At 37.4% G+C, this 20,136-nt stretch overlaps 1 protein-coding gene across 5 annotated transcripts in view; it reads right to left on the bottom strand.

Moving 5' to 3' along the window:
- Positions 1 to 20,136, bottom strand: part of BBX (BBX high mobility group box domain containing) — a 275,536-nt gene that overhangs the window by 77,502 nt on the left and 177,898 nt on the right. For all 5 annotated transcript variants that reach the window (XM_080823292.1, XM_080823289.1, XM_080823291.1 and 2 more), the window contains 2 exons: positions 15,987 to 16,226; positions 4,550 to 4,745 (listed from right to left, as the gene is read on the bottom strand). In XM_080823292.1, the coding sequence (XP_080679418.1) occupies positions 4,550 to 4,745; positions 15,987 to 16,226 (436 nt within the window). The remainder of the gene's footprint in view (positions 1 to 4,549; positions 4,746 to 15,986; positions 16,227 to 20,136) is intronic.

The following is a 20,136-nucleotide window of genomic DNA, read 5'->3' as shown; positions in this document are numbered from 1 at the left end:
CACACTGATTTACTGAGTTCTGGTTTTAACTTTGTGAGGATCCTCCACACTGTCTTCCCTTCATGGCTGTACCAATTTACAAGCAACAGTGCACAAAGGCTCCCTTTTCTCCATATTCTCATCAGCGCCTGCTATTGTCTTTCTGATGATGTTCATTCTAATAGGTGAGTGGTAGTATCTCATAATGGTTTTAATTTGCATTTTCCTAATGACTAGTAATGTTGAGCATCTTTTCGTGTGCTTGGCTGGCCTTTTGTACATCTTTGGAGAAATGTCTATTCAGCGCCTCTGTCCACTTTTTACTTAGGTGTTTTTATTTTTGTTTTACCACTGAGTTGGAGAAGTTCCTTACAGATTTGGGGTATTAATTTCTTTCAGATACGTGGTTAGAAAATATTTTTTCCCATTCTGTAGGTTGTCTTTTCACTCTGCTGATGCTTGCTTTTACTATATAGAAGCTTTGCAGTGCAGTCTCTCACTTGTTCACTTTTTATTTTGTTGCTTGTGGTTTAGATGTCATATAAAAAAAAAAACCCTATTACCAAGATGTTTGTCAAAGAGCTTTATTCCTATGTTTTCTTCTAGGATTTTCATCGTCTCAGGTGTCACATTTAAGTCTTTAATCCACTTCATGTTAATTTTTTATGGTTTAAGATATGGGTCCAGTTTTGTTTTGTTTTGTTTTGTTTTACATGTGCATATCCAATTACCACAGCACCATTTATTGAAAAGACAATCTTTCTTTCCATTTGGAATTCTTGGACTGTGTATGTTTGGGGTTATTTACAGGGTCTTGATTCTGTTTCATTGGTCTATCTGTTTTGTATGCCAATACCATACTGTCTTAATGACTATAGCTTTATAGTATAGCTTAAAATCAGAAAGTATGAGGCAACCTGCTTTGTTCTTCTTTCTCAGGATTTCCTTGGCTATTCAGGGTCTTCTGTGGTTCCATACAAATTCAGAAGTGTTTTTTCTACTTCTGTAAAAACCGTCATTGGAATCTTGATAGGGACTACATTCAGTCTATAAATGGCTTTTGGTAGTATTAACAATTTTAATTCTTCCAGGAACACAGGATATCTTTCCACTTATTTCTTTTTTAATTTCCTTCTTCAGTGTCTTAGAGTTTCCAAAGGTATTTTACCTCCTTAGTGAAATTTATTACTAAGTATCTTCACTGTTTTAATGCTATTGTAAATGGGAACGATTTAGTTCTGTTTTAGAAAATCTGTTGTTAGTGTATAGAAATGATACTGATTTTTCTATGTTAATCTTGTACCCTGCAACTTTACGGAATTCACTCATTAGATCCAATAGTTTTTTGGTTACATCTATAGGATTTTAAAAATATAAAGTCATCTCATATATAAACAGATAATTTTATGTCTTCTTTTTCAGTTCTGATTTTTTTTATTTATTTTTCTTGCCTATTGCTCTAGCTAGGACTTATAATATCATGCCTGAATAAGAATGGTGAGAGTGGACACCCTTGTCTTGTTCCTGATATTAAGAGGAAAAGCTTTCTGCCTTTCACCATTAGATATGATGTTAGCTGTGGGCTTGTTAATATGGCCTTTATTATGTTGAGGTATGTTTCTTCTGTACCTAATTTGTTAAGAGTGTTTATCACAAATGGATATTGGATTTTGTCAAATGCTTTTTCTGCATCTACTCAGAGGACTGTATGATTCTTTTTATTCTATTAATGTGATATATCACACTGATTTATTTGTATGAGTTGAATCATCCCCGAATCCCCACTTGATCATGGTGAATGATCCTTTTATGTGCTGCTGAATTTAGTCTGTTAGTATTTCATTGAGAATTTCTCAATCTATATTCATCAGGGATACTGGCTTGTACTTTTCTTTTCTAGTAGTGTTTTTGATATCAGAATAATGCTGGCATGTAAAATGAGTTTGGGAGTGCTCCCTGTTCTCTGATACTTCTGTAAGGGTTTGAGAAGAACTAGTGTTAGTTCTTCTTTAAATGTTTGGTAAAATTTACCAGTTAAGCCATCTGGTCCTGGGCTTGTCTTCACTGGGAAATTTTTGGTTACTAATTCAATCGCCTTACTTAGCTTAATAATTGGTTTATGAAGATTTTCTATTTCTTACTGATTTGATGTTATTAAGTTGCATGTTTCTAATAATTTCTCCTAGTTGTCCAGTTTGTTGGCATATAGTTGTTCATAGTAGCCTCTTACGATCCTATGTATTTTTCTGGTATCAGTTGTAACGTCTCCTTTTTCATTTATAGTATGATTAATTTGGGTCCTTCATCTTTTTTCTGTGCTTAGTCTGGCTAAAGGTTTGTTGATTTTATTTATCTTTTCCAAGAAGAGACTATCTTAGTTTGGTTAACCTTTTCTCTTGTTTTTCTATTCTCTATTTCATTTATTTTCTAATGGAATCTTTACTATTTCCCTCCCGCTAACTGGAGCTCTGTTCTCTTTCTAGTTTCTTAAGGCATAGAGTTAGGTTATTTCTTTGTGATATTTCTTGCTTTCTTAATATAAGACTTGTTGCTATGAACTCCCCTCTTAGAACTGCTTTTGCTGCATCCCACAAATTCTGATATATTAGGTTTCCATTTTCTTATCACAAGAACCTTTTTACTTCTCCTTTAATTTCTTTTTGATTCATTGGTTGTTCTCTAGAGTGCTGTTTAATTTTTATGTGTTTTCGAATACTTCAGTTTTCCTCTTAGTTTTTAATTTCTAGTTTCATGCCACTGTGGTCAAAAGATAATTGGTAGTTTAGTCTTCTTGAATTTGCTGCTCATTTTGTGGCCTAAACATATGGTTTATCCTAGAAAATATTTCATGTGTGCATGGAAACAACCTGTAAACACTGACATATAAATGGATAAAAAACGGTGCCTGGGTGGCTCAGTTGGTTAAGCATCTGCCTTCGGCTCAGGTCATGATCCCTGGGAATCCTGGGATCAAGCCCTGCGTTGGGCTCCCTGCTCAGTGGGGAGCCTGCTTCTCCTCCCTCTGCTGCTCCCCCTGCTTGTTCTCGCTCTCTCTGTATGTCAAATAAATAAGAATCTTTTAAAAAAAATAAATGGATAAAAAAGACATGATCAAACAAAACAAAACAAAAAAAAGACATGATCACACACACGCACACGCGTGCGCGCACACACACACACAGAGTGATATATTATTCAGCCACAAAAAATGAGGAAATCCTACCACTGGTGACAAAAAGGATGTACTCTGAAGACATTATGCTCACTGAAATCAGAGAAAGACAAATGCTATATGATTTTACTTATATGTAGAATCTTTAAAAAAAAGAAATATTAAAAAATAAAAAGAAATCGGACTTGTGATTACCAGAGGCAGAGAGAGGGTGGAAGGAGGAAGAACTGAAGGAAAGGTGGTCACAAATGTCTACTTACAGGATAAATAAGTACTAGGGATATAATGTACAACATAATGCCTATAGCTGACACTGCTGTACGACACACAGGAAAGTTAAGAGAGTTAATTCTAAAAGTTCTCATCACAAGAAGAAATTTTTTTTTCCTTTTTCCCTTTCTTTTTATTGTGTATATATATATATGAGGAGACAGATGTTAGCTGAAGCTATTATAATCATTTCACAATATATATAAATCAAACCAACAGTCTGTAAGTCTTAAACTTATACAACAATGTAGGTCAATTATTTCTCAATAAAATTGGATTAAAAAACAAAAAAAGTGTTATCACAATACTGCTCGACCTCCTTTCCCAGGCTCTACATACTGCAAATGGTTCAGTGCTGTCATTTTGAAGAAAATTTGTTTATAATAAATACTGAAATAGGAACCATTTAACTCATCCTAGAAATTTTATCCTGGAAAATTTCCCTCTTGATTACTGCACCGCAATAGCCAGGAATAGAGAGCCATTTGCAGAATGAATATAAGTACTTTATTTCATGGTAATAAACGCTTTAGCATTCCTTACCATCCAAAGAGTATTAAAGGTCCCATAACAAATGGGACCATCTGGAACTTTTAATTTGCCTGGCTCATACAGGAGTGGGGTGGATGGGAATTCCTTCTATGAAACAGCTGTCAGACCCATCTCAGATTTGTGATGGTACTGTTCATATTCTTGCCCTAGATGCTTCAAATCCTCAGATGATCAACATAATTATGGCTTTTTAAGTACTCACAATAACTTAGATACTTACTGGGATAGCTTAATAGTGTGTACGTATGTGTAAGCTACTTTCTTACATTATAAAATTCCCTGAGCAATTAATCTCTGGTCTGCCCTTCCATAATGTCAATGTCAAAAATTCATATGTATGTATAATGACTCTACTACTTGGTCCATACTTCCTTTAATCATACATACACATTCTATGCGTGTTGTGTTCCAAAGCTTTCAGATATGCTGTATCTTTGCACCGTTTCACAGTAGCTATAAATTTTGCTTTTCTCTCACTATGTATATATTACATATGTATATAATTTATTAAAAATAGTACCTAAATGTATTGCCTTGTCCTTAAAAGAGAATAAGTAAAATACTGTCTTAACTCACCAGCCATTCCAAAGTTTAGCTGAGGCATTTCTTCAGTCTTTGCTTTCTTGGGGCTTGGCAAATCTCTTGAAGAGTCAGATGGGAAGGCCCATAGTTTCTTTCGTGGATTGACAGTGGGTGTTGGGGATTTCACAGGCTTGTTTGTGGTAGGACACCATTTGTAGCCAGGATTTGCTTTCATAAATGCATCTTTATACTGTAAAAAACAGGTAACAGATTTTAATTAATATACAAATTGAAAAACTTCTAATAGTCTTCATATCTCACCCCGCTACCATTAAATAATGAATGAAAAAAAATACTTCCAATAGCTACTGTGGCTTTACTTATAGAAGAATGATAATCTCAGCCCAGGGTTTAGAGATAGGACATGGACTAACTACTAGAAAATTCATTTGTGGAAGATGGGTCCAGAGGCAACACGTTTGTATCTTTTGACCCATGTCTTTTTTTAAGTATCCAAAAAGAGGTCTTACCACGGTAGAGAGGGGGTTATTTGTACGGGAAAGAGCAAGGGCTTTGAAGACAGAAAGAGCAGAATTCAAACTCTAACACCTCAACTTAGGGCTAGAGTGACCAAAGATGGAAAATATAACCTCTCTGGGCGTCAATCATAGCTTCCATAAACTGGGAAAAATACCACCTATGTGTAGGGTTATTGTAAACTGCAATGCATCATCTGGCACCCAATTCAAAGTGGGCATCAGGGGCACATTACAAACTATGAGTCAATACCAGAACCAGTAACCAGATTCTGCTCACTGTTTAACCTGGTAAGGACGCCAAAAAATACAATCTGTTCTTTGAAGTACTGGTGAGGCAAGTGCAGGCAAACTTAACAAAGCCACATAATCAGCTCTGGGGTCAACAAGCTAAGATGAGTGGTGAGAAGGGGAACAAGGTAGGAGAAACTGTTTTATGACTCTTCAGTTGAGGATGCTTGGACTATGTGGAGGAAAGGGTACATGCGCACCTCAGAGATACTGTGGGTTTGCTTACAGACCACCGCAATAAAACGAGTGTCACAATAAAGCCAGGCAAATGGATTTCTTGGTTTCCCAGTGTATATAAATGTTACATTTACATTACACTACAGCCTATTCAGTGTACAATAGCACTCTATCTTAAAAAACAGTAAAATATCTTAATTATAAATTCTTTATTGCTAAATAATGCTAACCACCAGTTGAGCTCTCAGCAAGCTGTAATCACTGAACACAGATCACCATAACAAATGTAATAATGGAAAAGTTGGAAATAGTGTAAGAATTACCCAAAGGTGACCCAGAGACACAAAGCAAGCAAATGCTGTTGGGAGAAAGGTGCCAACAGACTTGCTTGACACAGCATTGCCATAAACCTTCAGTTTGTAAAAAACTAAGTATCTGGGAAGCACCAACATCCCAGGATTTTGTAATAACCACGTGCAACTACAAATGTGAATACGCTGAGAGCTGTGATGTGTGATGCTCCAATTAATCCATCACAAACCTTATGTCTTTAACTTGGAGGTTTCAACCTTCACTGACAATAGCCTCCTTTTCCCTTTATTTTTGTGACTTTCTCCTTTAACTCTTTCTGCCAACTCTGTTGCTTCCTTCCCCTTTTATGGTAATAAAACTAAGTGAAATATATTAACTGCTATTCATTATACATTGCCAAAAGCTGTCTAATCTAATAAAAATGTATTTTCCATGTATTCAAATATTCCATATTGCCAACTGCTGAAAACTTTATTAAATCAATACAATTGTTTCAATCCCATAAGCCTGCCCTTTAAAATGCTTGCTCTATGTGTAAACTAATTTAGTATACATTCCAAACAGCTTTTTATTTATGCAACAGGAAAAAAGATTCTTTTATCCTTGGTATAACAAAGTGTATATAATCCAAATAAACTTTTCATTTTTTCCACTTTAAATCATGTAAATGAAACCTGTACTGTAGGTAATATAATGCAAGTGTTAATAATAAATGGTTTAGAATTAGCCCCAAATTATCTTAACTCAAGTTTTTTCTTTTTGAAGATTTATTTATTTATTTATTTATCTGAGAGCGAGAGAGAGAGACAGAGAGACAGACAGATGTAGATCACAAGTAGGAGAGAGGCAGGCGGCGTGGCGGGGTCCGGGAGGTGGGGTGTGAGGCAGGCTCCCTGCTGAACAGAGAGCCCGATGAGGGGCTCGATCCCAGGACCCTGAGATCATGACCTGAGCCGAAGGCAGAGGCTTAACCCACTGAGCCACCCAGGCACCCCTTAACTCAAGTTTTCTGAGTAAGATTTAAAAAAACCACAAAACAAAAATAAAAACACCTAAAGCTGTACCTCTGCATGTTGCTACATGGGTACATGTATAAGAAAGGTAAGCACAAAATAATGAAAAACATAGTTCCACTTTTCTTACAAAAATAATTAAATTAAGGATGCAAGGCCAGAGCCAAACTAGAATTTACCATCACATAGCAGAGTAACTCTGGAGGCATCAAATATGATATAAGAGACTCCCTGCTCTGGTGGATTCACCTGCATGGGGGATTTACACACTGAGCTGAAGCAGACAAATGGCCTCGCCTCCTGTCTGAAGGTGGAAAGTGACAAATGGTAGGGTGAGGTGAAAATGGAGGAACAGACACAGGCATCATTCTTGTGTCCCAAGAAAAGGCACACGGGCTGGTTTGTCAGATGAACAGTCATCTGGACAAAGGTCACCACTCCATAAAATGACAAAAGACTTTCAAACAAATTAATTAACACATTTGTCATTGAGAAATTATTAAAAATTTGGAATTTTTAAAGAAGTCCCAGTTGTGAAAGATGCTGGATTAGATGACAGACACCAGTTAAGAGCATGAATTAAAGTCTCTGGCTTTCAACTGTTTACAATCCACAATTACTCACACAAACATTTTTTTTTTAACGCATGGCTCATCAGCCTTCCCTTAGTTTAGGCACAAGAGATGGTTTTCCAAAGAATCTGTAAAAGAGAGAAGCTCCCTGTGGGTTGAAGAACAGAAGTCGAGAAAATGGTCTGGAGGATGTGGGGTTCTATAGAAAATGGGAGCTGAGGATTCACTAGGAAGGTCAATACTCTGTAACTGGATTACAATATTAATCTCTCAGATCCTTAAACTTAATGTAAGTGAGCAATAACACGACAACATTCATTAGCTCAAGCAGAAATATACTGAGCAAAAGCCTTAAGAATGTGGGAGAGAGAGAAAAGAGTAACACACAGTCCTTGTTCTTTAGGAATTTAAAGCTTCCACGGAGATGTCATAAATTCACATAAAGACACTCTTGAACACCAAGTGAAGGCGGAGGCAGAAAGAGCCTCAGGGTATGAGGATGTCTCTCTGTCCTTGGAACTGGACACCTCATCAATCACTTGCTCTGATTCAACTAGAAGAAACAACAGAAAAGCTTAATCATTTGCTGTGATGAGGTTATTAGGAAAAGGATTACAGAGAAGGCTGAGTAAGGGAGAAATGAAGAAAGACAGTATATAGTATGAAGCAAATAGCTGAGTAAAACCATTAGCATTCTGGTCAACTATGTGGACTAAAATCCATCATTACAGGATTTAAAGGGCCAAAGAGATGGCCCCATCCATCTGGATCTCTAGGGCAGGGCTCTTCATGCTGAGAGTGAGAGGGGAACCTGTTTTTATCCAGGAACATCAATCATGGGCTATTGGTCCAATCTTGTAGATAAATAACCTCTTGCTTAAAAATACTGATTTTCAAAAATCTCCCATTAAAATAAAAATTCACCTGATGGTTTCCATTTTTTTCTTCAAAATTTCCAACTCCCAACTACCATAACACTTTATTAGCAATAATAGTAAGTCACCGTTATTCGGTAATGGTTTAAATACACACTTTGTCACGGTATTTTATCTACCTCATATAGGACAGTGACATTATTATATACCAAAAAACAATACTCCATTTATATTAATCTTTTAAAAACTGGGTCTCAACATTAAATACCATTATGGATCCTTTATAAGAATGAAAATCTGACCTTAAAAAGCACTTTAATGTTAATGAAAAATATATTAACTATTCTCCAATGACTTGTTTTTAAGGGGAGGGGGGCGCATCTAAAATCCAGTAATATTTCTAGCTATTATTATGATCTAGATTTTCTCAACATAGTGAAAAGAGAATGGCAAGCCTGGTGAGGTCCAGGAGTAAGGAACGCTGGAAATGTCTATATAAATAAAGACAGCTGACTCTGGCACAGATATGTGAAATGCCACCATGATTAAAAACAAACAAATAAAACACAACCTACCAGAACCAGGGAGGAGAGAATAGAGAAAAAAATTTCTGATTTTTAAAAAACAGATACAGCACATTTTTTATGTTGAAACTCTGTAGGGGTTCAAGTGACCCCTCACACAATAAATTTTGAGACAGCTGTACCTTTTCACATGGGCAGGAGAAATCACATTATACAAGGGTGGGAAGAGGAGAGGGCAAGGCTTGACAAGTGTCACTAATCTGTACTTTCTTAGTTTGAGGAGCTTTAAGTCTAAAACCATTCATTTAGATAATAAAACTCGATAGCACTATCTGACCTGACTTATTTTTACTAGATACTTCTAATAGGCAGAAAATTGGACTGTATTATGTGACATAACATGGAATTCAATTTATGGTTTTGACAGAACAAAAATATTTTAAGCTATACATGAACCTGAATGACTTGCATGCTAAAAGCTAATCTAATAAAAATTATATACTTCAAAAAGTGACTTGAATAAGCAGCCAGGAAATTGTTTGGTTTCACTATAGGAAAGTTACAAAGAAAAAACTGAGTTGGCTGTAGATAAGATTACTAAATTAGCTGTAAGGATTGCCAGCGCAACAACAGTTCATTCTCATATATAAATTTTTTTAAAAGGACAATTTTACTCCCCAATTTAGGTAAACCAGGAGAAAAGTCAGTTTAATTAGCACTAATTAAAAAATCAAATTTCAGAATTTCCTTTAAAATATAATTTTGTTACCTTGGGGAAAAGTAGATAGGGATCTGGGGAAAAAAAACATTATCTACATTTCTGAAAATGTATTAATAAATTCACATGTTAACTAATTTGAATTGCAAAATGTATAAGTTTTCTTTTTAAAAAAGCATGTTCACAGGGCACCTGGGTGGCTCAGTGGGTTAAGCCTCTGCCTTCGGCTCAGGTCATGATCTCATCAGGGTCCTGGGATGGAGCCCCGCATCAGGCTCTCTGCTCAGCGGGGAGCCTGCTTCCTCCCCCCTCCCCCCCCCACTCTCTCTGTGCCTGCCTCTCTGCCTGCTTGTGACCTCTGTCTGTCGGATAAATGAATAAAATCTTTAAAAAAAAAAATGTGCATCTCCCCAAAAATATTTAAAAAAAAAAAAAAAAGCGTGTTCGCTAAGGTTTAGTATTTTCCTTAAACATTTCATACTTTCTCTTTACAAAATAATTTAGAGCATGAATTTATAATTTTTCAAACAGCGCAAAAGGTAACTTTTATCTATATCCCTTGAAAGATAACCAATTCTAAGCTAATCAAGATTTACCACAGTAGCAACCTACAGGATACTGGTGTATTAGGTCCCTCAATCAATCTAAAAATTAATACCTGAAACTAACACCAAAATGAGTTTTAAGAGACTCAGTTTAAATTCTCCATATATCACTCCCTGTGGGATCTATTTTTCATCATAAGCTATGGCTTCCTTATAAAGTCCTTATAATCTTATTTGATTTGAACATTTAAATGTCAGTGTTTACTAGCTAACTGGACTGGTATTTCTGAAATCAAGTAGTTCGCTCATTCGGCTGAAGTCTCTCATTAGAGGCTATCAATTACACTGAAGTATCTGCCAAGTTAGGCAAACAATATAGCGGGCCTTGTTAGTTCTGGGGTTTTGGTTTTACATTTCAGTAGCCCTTCACTGTGTTAACAGGTCCTAATAAAAATAACTAATCAGTTGGTAGAGAAGGATCAAATACAAACAAACTTCAGTTTGCTCATCAGGAAAATGGCAAAAACTGCCACTGGTAGAGCATTTTAAGCTTGGTGGAATGCTTGCATATACGCGCTGCCTTAACTGCATCTTACTCAACCCTACGAGGGCAGGGCGGGCATCCTGACCCTCTACAGAGGTGGAAACTCAGAAAGGTCTGAGAAGGGGGAAAGCCAAGCCTGAGAACTCATGCTCTACTACTATTAATTTGTTTCCTTGGATAAAGTCACTGCACTGTTCTGGGCCTCAGTGTCTTCATCTTTAGCTGTCGGAGGGAAGAAAAAATCTACTTCCTGGGATTATTTTGAGGACTGAATGAGTTAGAAATATTTATAAAAGAACCCTGGGCAGAATACAGCAATATTCAAAAACTATTACCATCTCAAAAATAAACACTTAAATATTTTTTTAAATACAGTAAGAAAGGGGAACCTGGATGGCTCAGTCAGTTAAGCATCAGCTCTCGATTTCAGCTCAGGTCGTGATCCCAGAGTCATGAAACTGAGCCTCAGGAAAGGCTCTGAGGTCAGCAAGAGTCTGCCTGAGGATTCTCTCTCACCTTTCTCCCTCTGCCTCTCCCCCATTCAGGCTCACACACACTGTCTCTCTCAAATAAACAAATAAAATCTTAAAAAAAAAAATGCATTTAGAAAGTCCTGATATCTGGAACATGGGACCGGAAAAGGTGTCAAAAACAAGACCTCCCAATGAACCATGGAGTCTTTGGTTTTACTGTCCACATCCCCTCAAAGTAGTGGGGTCATACTCATACTCAGAAAATCCCATATAGAGTAAGTCATGTCATTAGATGTAGTCAAGAGTGGCTGACAGAGGACAGCACCATCAACTAACAGCGGAAGGGTGGACCCAAAAGACTGACTCATGGAAAAGCAAAGAGGAAATCCAAAAGAAGATTTAAGAATCATTTACTATACAGAGAAAAATGTGACTATATCTTAACTGTTCACAAAGTTCTCGCCAAATCACAAATTGTAAAACAATTATTGTTTGGAAATAATGGTTTGAAATCTTCAAAAACATTCAAAAGGCAATCCAAATGCTTAAAGTAAGGAAGTATATAAAGTATATAAACAAAAACTTAAGTAATAAAAAAATAGAAAATAAAATGTTTAAGGGAACAGCCAAGTTTCATCTACCTGGAAATCACTTATGTGTAACAGCAGTTCTTCAAAGATGTTGGAAAAATGAGGTGCTACTCTAGTTTAGGGGTGTGCATGATGCCAAGGCATCCTGTAAGAACGCAGACACTGGTAAGCGTGGTATGTGTGATGGGAAACAAAAATTCCCTACAGTTATAATATATGAGAAAACAAGAGTCTACCTTCTTTGGAGAAGAATCCATTTCTAATAAAGCCAAAGCAAAGGAATAAATAGTTCAGTTATATCTTTAAGAAATACAAAGGAAGAATTAATCACTAAAACTCCATGGAGTTTTGTGGTGATGAGTATCTTTCCTAGGGTACTGATGGCAACAGATACAAAAGGCTATTACAGTTACCTTCAGGTTACTTTTATTGCATGTTAATTCCGTAGCTGTTTTATTGCCATACAAATGAACCTTCAAACTTGTCAGCATGGTCTCATGATTTTTGTCTTACATCATCATTTCCTATAGTGTCCTATACATATCCTAGGCTCAGGGTAAAACAAACTTTCTTGTTCTCGAAATTGTTCTTACTATCCCACATCTGCTCTTATCCCTGCTTCCTCTCTGAATCCTCTTCTGAAACCCAGGGCAGGTTCTTTCAACTCCATAAAGCCTTTTCTGAAATATCCCCACTAACACCCACCCCAGCATAAGCAGACTTTTCCCATTAGACCTGTGACATTTTATTGCTACCATTTTTACCATAATTACTTAAACCTCTTACCTTGCAGGCATCCAAGTGCGAACCACATAGTAAAAGAATGCTAGAATCAAACAGGCAACAGTATCCCAGCTCCACAATGTGTGACTGGTCAAGATACCGACTCCAAAGAGCCTTACTAAATCCCTGCTCTGAAGAATGGGGACAATCATAACTGATTTTATGTGTCTGTGCTTCTGTAAAACATCAAGCTTGGAATGAACCAATCAATCAATAAATGCATGCATTCTGCCTTATGCCTCTCATCCTACAAAAAAGAAGGGAGGGGGTATTATAAAGTCATTCAAAATTGTTTGACTTTCCAGATCTTCTCCTCTCCTTGGCACCTACTCTACTCTTCCGGAAAGACTAGATAGGTGATCTGCTAAACTGACTGTAAACTGATTAATTCTGATCAGTAGTTTAAATGACAAGTGGAAGGTTCCAGCAATATCCTAGGCAAAAGTGAAGATTTGTGTTCCTGTATTTGTAAGAGTGAGAACGTATGACATTAAAGGGAAAAGTAAGGTTGCTCCTGCATCTCCTACCCTGCAGTCCCACAGTCAGAAGTCAGAGCCTGGGAACATCCACAACCCTGCACCATCACACGCATCGCTGAATTTAAGAAAATGACCCACATTATAGCCTTAAGATGGTATTTTTTACATTACTTATAACCAGTTATTGCTCTAATGAGATTCATCAGACAGCATGAAACCCTCATTCAACCTTTTTTTCCCCCCACAATGCAAATGAGTACTGGGCAATAATTCAAGAAACTGAAAACAAATCCCAGAATGGCTGTTTGCACTCACCAAATGCACTAAAAGATAATGAGGAGCAGGAAAAGCATCACAGAAAGTTTTAACAGGTTAAAATAATAAACCCTTCCAGGCTATATTACTGATTACTCACTTCTTTTAAGAAAGTATCTCTTTTTAAGTATTCACATTCACACAAAAAACTATCCTGAAAGAAGAATGTGTCTTTTTCCTATAGAGAACATAATTAAAATCTGGTGTTTGAAATGAAAACGTTACAGAAGTTTAAAAAAAAAAAAGACTGCCTGGGTGGGAGAACCTTGCGGAACCAAGACCTCATTCATCATTTGCAACCACCACAGACATGGTACACTCAAGTCCCTCAACGAAGCTTTTTTTTTTTTTTTTTAAAGATTTTACTTATTTATTTGACAGAGAGAGAGAGAGATCACAAGTAGGCAGAGAGGCAGGCAGAGAGGGAGGGGGAAGCAGGCTTTCCACTGAGTAGAGAGCCCGATGTGGGGCTCCATTTCAGGACCCTGAGACCATGACCTGAGCCAAAGGCAGAGGCTTAACCCACAGAGCCACCCAGGTGCCCCTCAACTAAGCTTTTTGTTGCTAAAAAACTGATGTTGCAATGAAGACTGCAGTATTAATACAAAAAGCACCAGCACAATGGCCTACACCTTAATTTTGAAACCATGTAGTAAACACACAGAAAAAGTCAGTATCACTTATGAGTAGAAACCAATTGTATCATGATTTTGAAAGTGGCTGAACCCTCCACACCTGACTAGAAATGAGACAGCATTTCCTAACAGCAACTGTGAACAAGGCAGGTTGCAGTGTGGAAGACCCGCCCCCACGTACAGCAGGTTCGGAGGCCACCTGAACAGACTTCATTCCGGGCGCCACAGTGGCAAATACTGTGAGCCTAATTAAGTAATTAGTAAGAGATTTCCTGTATGAAAATAATACTTCCTCTTCTTAAAAGTGGCCACCTATTGGGTTCGTAAATTAGCAGTATTTAAGAAAAGGCAAACAATGTACTTGGGACAGGCTGCATGTTATCAAAAAACAGCAATTCAAAACTGAACTCAAGTGTTTAATTATAGAAAGCTAATGTGGTTCCCTATGAGGTTTCAGGTAATTGTTTATTTTATCACAGAAGCATAGGACTATAAGAAAAATCTAAGGGTGTTTAATGGGAAAATGCTGTTAATTACTATTATGCTAGCTGAAATCTATGGAAACATTTAAAATCATGTACGTTACTAGAATTAATTTTAAATTTTCCAGATACCCAGGGGACCTGGCTTGCTCAGTCCACTAAGTGTCTGCCTTCAGCTCTGATCGTGATCCTGGGGTCCTGGGATGGAGCCCCACGTGGGGCCCCCAGCTCAACAGGAAGCTTTCTCTCTCTCCCCTTTCCCCTCCCCCATGCTTGTGCTCTCTCTAGCTGGCTCTCTCAAATAACTAATATCTTTAACATTTTTTTTTTAAATATCCAGATACCATTACATAGTCAAAATCCTATCTTTAATAACAGCCAACTCACAAAGTCTTATGTGATCATTAATTACATAACAACTAGGCTAATCATATACTCTGGATTCAAATATCCTTTAACACTGCATAAGAAATTTTTATGTTACATGTTACCCTGTTAAACAACTCAATAAAACCACAGCAATTAAAAGAACTATTTTTCCACATACTGAGATGTCTAATAAAATGTGTCACTTGAAACTCTGTATTTTTGTCCCCTGCTGGTTCTTTTCATAGAACTTAACCAAATGTTTGGGTGGCAGGGGTTTTCATGAATCAAGACTGTTTGCAAGTTACGATACTGAAGGAACAATGTGAGAATTACTTCTTTTAAGTTTTAACCACAATGCTATTGCTTTGCTTTTCCTTCACTTGCTAAATCCACTACACAATATGTTTTAAAAGCATTATGAACTCCCATTAATTTCAGAGTAATTCAAAAACAGACTGGTGGACAATTTTTGAAGGAATTCAGCCCCTGCTGTCAGAACTGATCCAAGTCCCCTCTCTGAAGAGCTTTCCTGCAGGGAGTGCTTCTGCCTTCTGCACATGCGTGCACATATCCTAACACATCATGTTTCACTGCCATTCATTCCTTCACTGGTTTTAAATATTCATGCTGCACTACCTACACAACAGAAATAAATTAAAGTGCATCTCTTAATAACTGTATTTATTACAAAAAAAAATGTTAGAACTGAAAGGGATGTAACTTTTTGCCCAATTTCCTCATTCTAAGAACATTTTAAAAAAAAACAAAAAACAAACAAACAAACAAAAAAACCAGGCTGAAGCCCAGTGATTGACATAGATACTGTAGCAAGGTTACTTAGTGTTAGAACTAGATGAAGACTCTTTCCCATGACAGAACTAGAGTAACATAAGATTGTCGTCTTGACCACGGACATTCTGACAGGAGAAGCTGGGTTCCTAGAAAATTTTTTTTAAAAACCCCATTCATAATAAATAAATAACTATTCATAAAAATCAACCCCTTACATCAATCTGTAGAGTATACACAATGAAAAAACCTGGCAATTGATTGCTCTTGGCATCTCCACCAGCATTTAGAAGGTGGACTTGGAATTCCGGAATAGGAACAAAGCTCTTAGGTTTTCAGGTTAACACTTGATTTATCCCAGGATTCACCTTTGCGCTGTTACACCTTCAGTAGGGACTCACATATCTGAAGACTGAAGTATGGGACTGCTTGCTCGCAGCCAACATAAAACCTTGTCATTGTAACCTACCTCCTTGGCCATGTCTGTATATTTCTGCTTTTCCTTTGGATCTAGAACAGCCCACCAATCAGCCAGTATCTTGGTAGCACCTCGGTTATCAAGCCTGGGGTGTTCCTGACGTACAAGGGAGCGATGACGTTTGCAAAACAAGAGAAATGCATTCATTGGTCTCCGGGCTCGCTGTTCTGGTGATTCATCATCAGTCTCACCAACATCTTGCTCTAGGCCATCGGCCCCAAGAAGTTGAACCTATTACCAACCAAAACAAAAGCCAGATGTTTAACAAAATCCTGGACAGTTTTGCTTTAACAGTTAGTTTTGGTTTTCGAATTGTGTTTTTTCTTAGCTCCATTTAAACAACTTCCAAATTGGAAAGGAAAATAATCAACAACCACTATTAGTGGTTGGTAACCAACTTACAATGTATTCTGCTTAGTTTCTATAGCAACCTGTGCATGTCTCTATTATAGCATATATTATTATCATGTTATGACTGCTTAACATTTTTTCCCCTCACTAACCAGTGAGTTCTTTGAGGACAAAAGCTCTTTTACCTTTACAACCACAGCATCTAGCTCAATGGTATATATATAACATCAGTACTTAACTAACTGTTCAACAAATATAGAAACCCATTCTGTGATATATGGGTCTCAAGAATAACAACAACAGGGAATCTGGGTGGCTCAGTGGGTTAAAGCCTCTGCTTTCGGCTCAGGTCATGATTCCAGGGTCCTGGGATCGAGTTCCGCATCGGGCTCTCTGCTCAACAGGGAGCCTGCTTCCTCCTCTCTCTCTTCCTGCCTCTCTGCCTACTTGTGATATCTGTCTGTCAAATAAATAAATAAAATCTTAAAAAAAAAATTAAAAAAAAAAGAATAACAACAACATTCACAAAAAATACATGAATATTAGTTGTTTCTCCTCATTGGAAAGTGCTTTTCTAGAGTCTGTAATATGAAAATGTTTAACATGAAAGTAGGTAATAAAAATTTAATACAGACTATTCAATGTTTTATGCACACCACAAGTGGAGCCTCCTACTATAAAAATCAAAATAGACATTTAACATTATTTGAAGGAGGAACTATGTAGTAAATATTCAAGCTTGTAAATATCAACCTTTCTTGTTTACTGAAATGCTACAATGAGAGGAATAAATTCACCCAGGCTTACACCTTCAAAATCGATTCTGAATCCTCGCTTTTCCTAAGCATTTCACTCAACTTGAGGTCTTCGAGAACTTCTACAAAGTGCTAATCCTGCCCATTCCATCTGTGTAATCGTCATTTCCACTGCCCTAGCCTATAGCCTAGGCTTTCTGCTTCTGATCTCCTACACTGCTTCCTGCACATGGCTGCAGATACCCCTGATCACCGAATCTCAGGATGTATTAGGCTTGTTAAATATCTTCTAAAGCGAAAATATGATCCTGTGCTATTTCTTGGAAATGGTGCAACCGTGAACAGAAGTCCAGAAGGCTTATTAAAAGTATCTCTTTAATTTCTTGTTTCACAGTTAAAATCAAGGATTGGTTTTCAGTTGTTAGTAATTGTTAGTCTGCAATTGTTAGTAGTTGTTAGTCTGCATTATATAGTAGAGCCTAAGTTCTTCAACTTGAGTGGGCAGTGGAATCCCTGGAGGTCTTGTTAAAACAGAGATTGTTATGTCCCATTCCCACGGTTTCCAATTCTGTAGGCCTGGAGTGGGCCTTGAGATTTTGTATTTCTAACAAGTTCCCAGGTGATGCTGATGCTGCTGGTCTGAAGATCACACTCTGAGAACCACTACTCTAAGGCAACCACATTCTTTTACACCATGTTTAGTGGGCAACTGCTACAGACACTTGAGGACAAATCACTAGCCTAATCTAATTGGGTATTTTTAAAAGGTCTCTTAAGTTTAAATTAAGTATTTCAAATACACTTAACCATTCATTATCTTCAAACAAAATAGTACAGTGGCACAATCTTAAAGTCATAGCTATCTGATTTGGAAATACATTAGAGATCATTACTGGGAGTGAAGGCTATAGATTCAGCTTCCCCATTATGTATACAATTATTAGCAATGATTTGCATTTTGGGGGATTATTTATTTAGCATTCTGAATCCAAGAAGCTATAGAAAAATCAAGGCATAAAAAGTATATTATGTAGGTTGAGAAAGTAATTATAGTTTCCCTTCAGAAAAGAATAACTTTTGATTCCATTACTAAATTATAAAACTCAAGCCAAGAGCTGGAAAAAAAAGATAAATAAGACAAGATCCTGGACCGAGGAGCTTACTGTTTGGGGAGGGAAGAAAGATATAAAAGCGAATGAATTAAAAAGCAGTATGATGATGATTACAAGGAACCAGTGTGATAATGAAGCACCAGTGGATGGATAAGAGCACACTGAAGTCTCCCTAGAAAATGTGCTGTCTGAGCTAAATTCTGGAAGATGAATCAGAATGTGCCAGGCGGGCAATGGGGAGATACAGAAAACTAGAAAGGATTAAGGCTCTATTGACTACTAACTGATAAACAGTTCAGTAGCACTGGTACATCTAACATTAGAACACAGATCCAGGACATGAGGTTATAGAAGTAGGTATGGATGTACTTTATGAAGAATGTGCTCTGTCTTATTTAAAAAAAAGAAAATCATACTTTTAATCCTATGAGTAGTTACAGACTGGAAAAAAAAACCCACATCTTGGGACAACATAGGTTATCATATTTTACCACAGATAATTTTGCCAAATACGAACATAAAAAAAAAAAATGTTTTTGGGGCATCTGAGTGGCTCAGTGGGTTAAGCATCTGACTTTGGCTCAGTTTCATGATCCTGGGGTCAGTCCTGGGATCCAGCCCCAAGTCAAGCCTCTGCTCAGCAGGGAATCAGCTTCTCCCCCTTCCTCCGCCCCTCCCCCTGCTTGTGCTTGCTCTCTACAATAAATAAAATCTTTTTTAAAATGTTTGCAATTACTTCTTAATGTGAAAATTATTTCATTAAATTAACTAACCAAAAAGTAAATAAGCAAATGAATAAATAAAATTAAATAAAAGTGAAAAACTATCTAGACTTCAATTTTTCTTTCACCAGTGGCCAAATACTACCTTGTAACAAATCAACACAAATACCAGACCAGGGTATGGAAACCACAGCTAGATACAATGGAGAGCCATGAGTGGTTGTAAGCATAGGAAAGACATTTCTAGATCTGTGCTTTAAGGTAACTCCCGTCAACAGTATAGAACATGAATTATAATACCAAAAGTGTAAGCAAACCAAACCAGAGGAACCATTTAAGAGACTATTCCAGCTGTCCAGGTAAGAAAGGAGACAGGGCTGAATCAAGGCCATAATGAAGAGAATGGGGAAGTGAGAACAGAAAGAATACTTATTTATGACATAGAACCAAGAGAGTTGGTGTGCAACTGGACTTAGTAGTTAAAAAAGGAAGAGTGCTGGGGTGCCTGGGTGGGCCAGTTAGTTGAGCATCTAACACTTGGTTTCAGCTCAAGTCTTGATATCGAGGTCATGGGATGGAGCCCTGAGTTGGGCTCCTTGCTCAGTGTGGAGTCTGATTAAGACTCTCTCTCCATCTCCTTCAGCCCATCCCCTCTACTCTAAAACAAATAAATAAATCTATATATTTAAAAAAAAAAAAAAAAAAAAAGGTAAGAGTGTTTCTAGCTTCAGTGGCAAGACTCCTTCATACACAACAGAGAATGCTTTTTCTCCAATGAGAGAGATGAGATCGAGTGGGGAGCAGAAGAATTTGTACCAGAGAGGCTAAATTCAAGGTGGCTGTCATCAGAGAAGTCTTGGTTGGGATAATGAACTGAGGTATGAATATAAGGAGGCAAGACTAGGAAAGTGGATGAGATCACCATGTGTGGACTGAGAAAGAAGGGAATTTTCAATCACTTCATTCTTTCTCTTATTAACTGTTTATTGGGCCGCTGACAGGGATGAGGCACTGTTCTAGGTGGTGCAGGGAGAGCCATGAAGGAGAAGAATGGCACAGACAGCCTTTCATATGGCAAGGAACCCTCTGGCTGCTCTGCTGGGAAGAGACTGTGGAAGGGCAAGAGCAGAAGCAGGCTGAGGCAGAACACACTGAGCTGTACCAGAAACGGGGTGGCGTGGACCAATGAGGCCATGGTGGC

Source organism: Martes martes (assembly GCF_963455335.1).
Source record: "Martes martes genome assembly, chromosome: 1".
Taxonomy (NCBI): domain Eukaryota; kingdom Metazoa; phylum Chordata; class Mammalia; order Carnivora; family Mustelidae; genus Martes; species Martes martes.
This window is presented reverse-complemented; position numbering and strand designations above follow the sequence as displayed.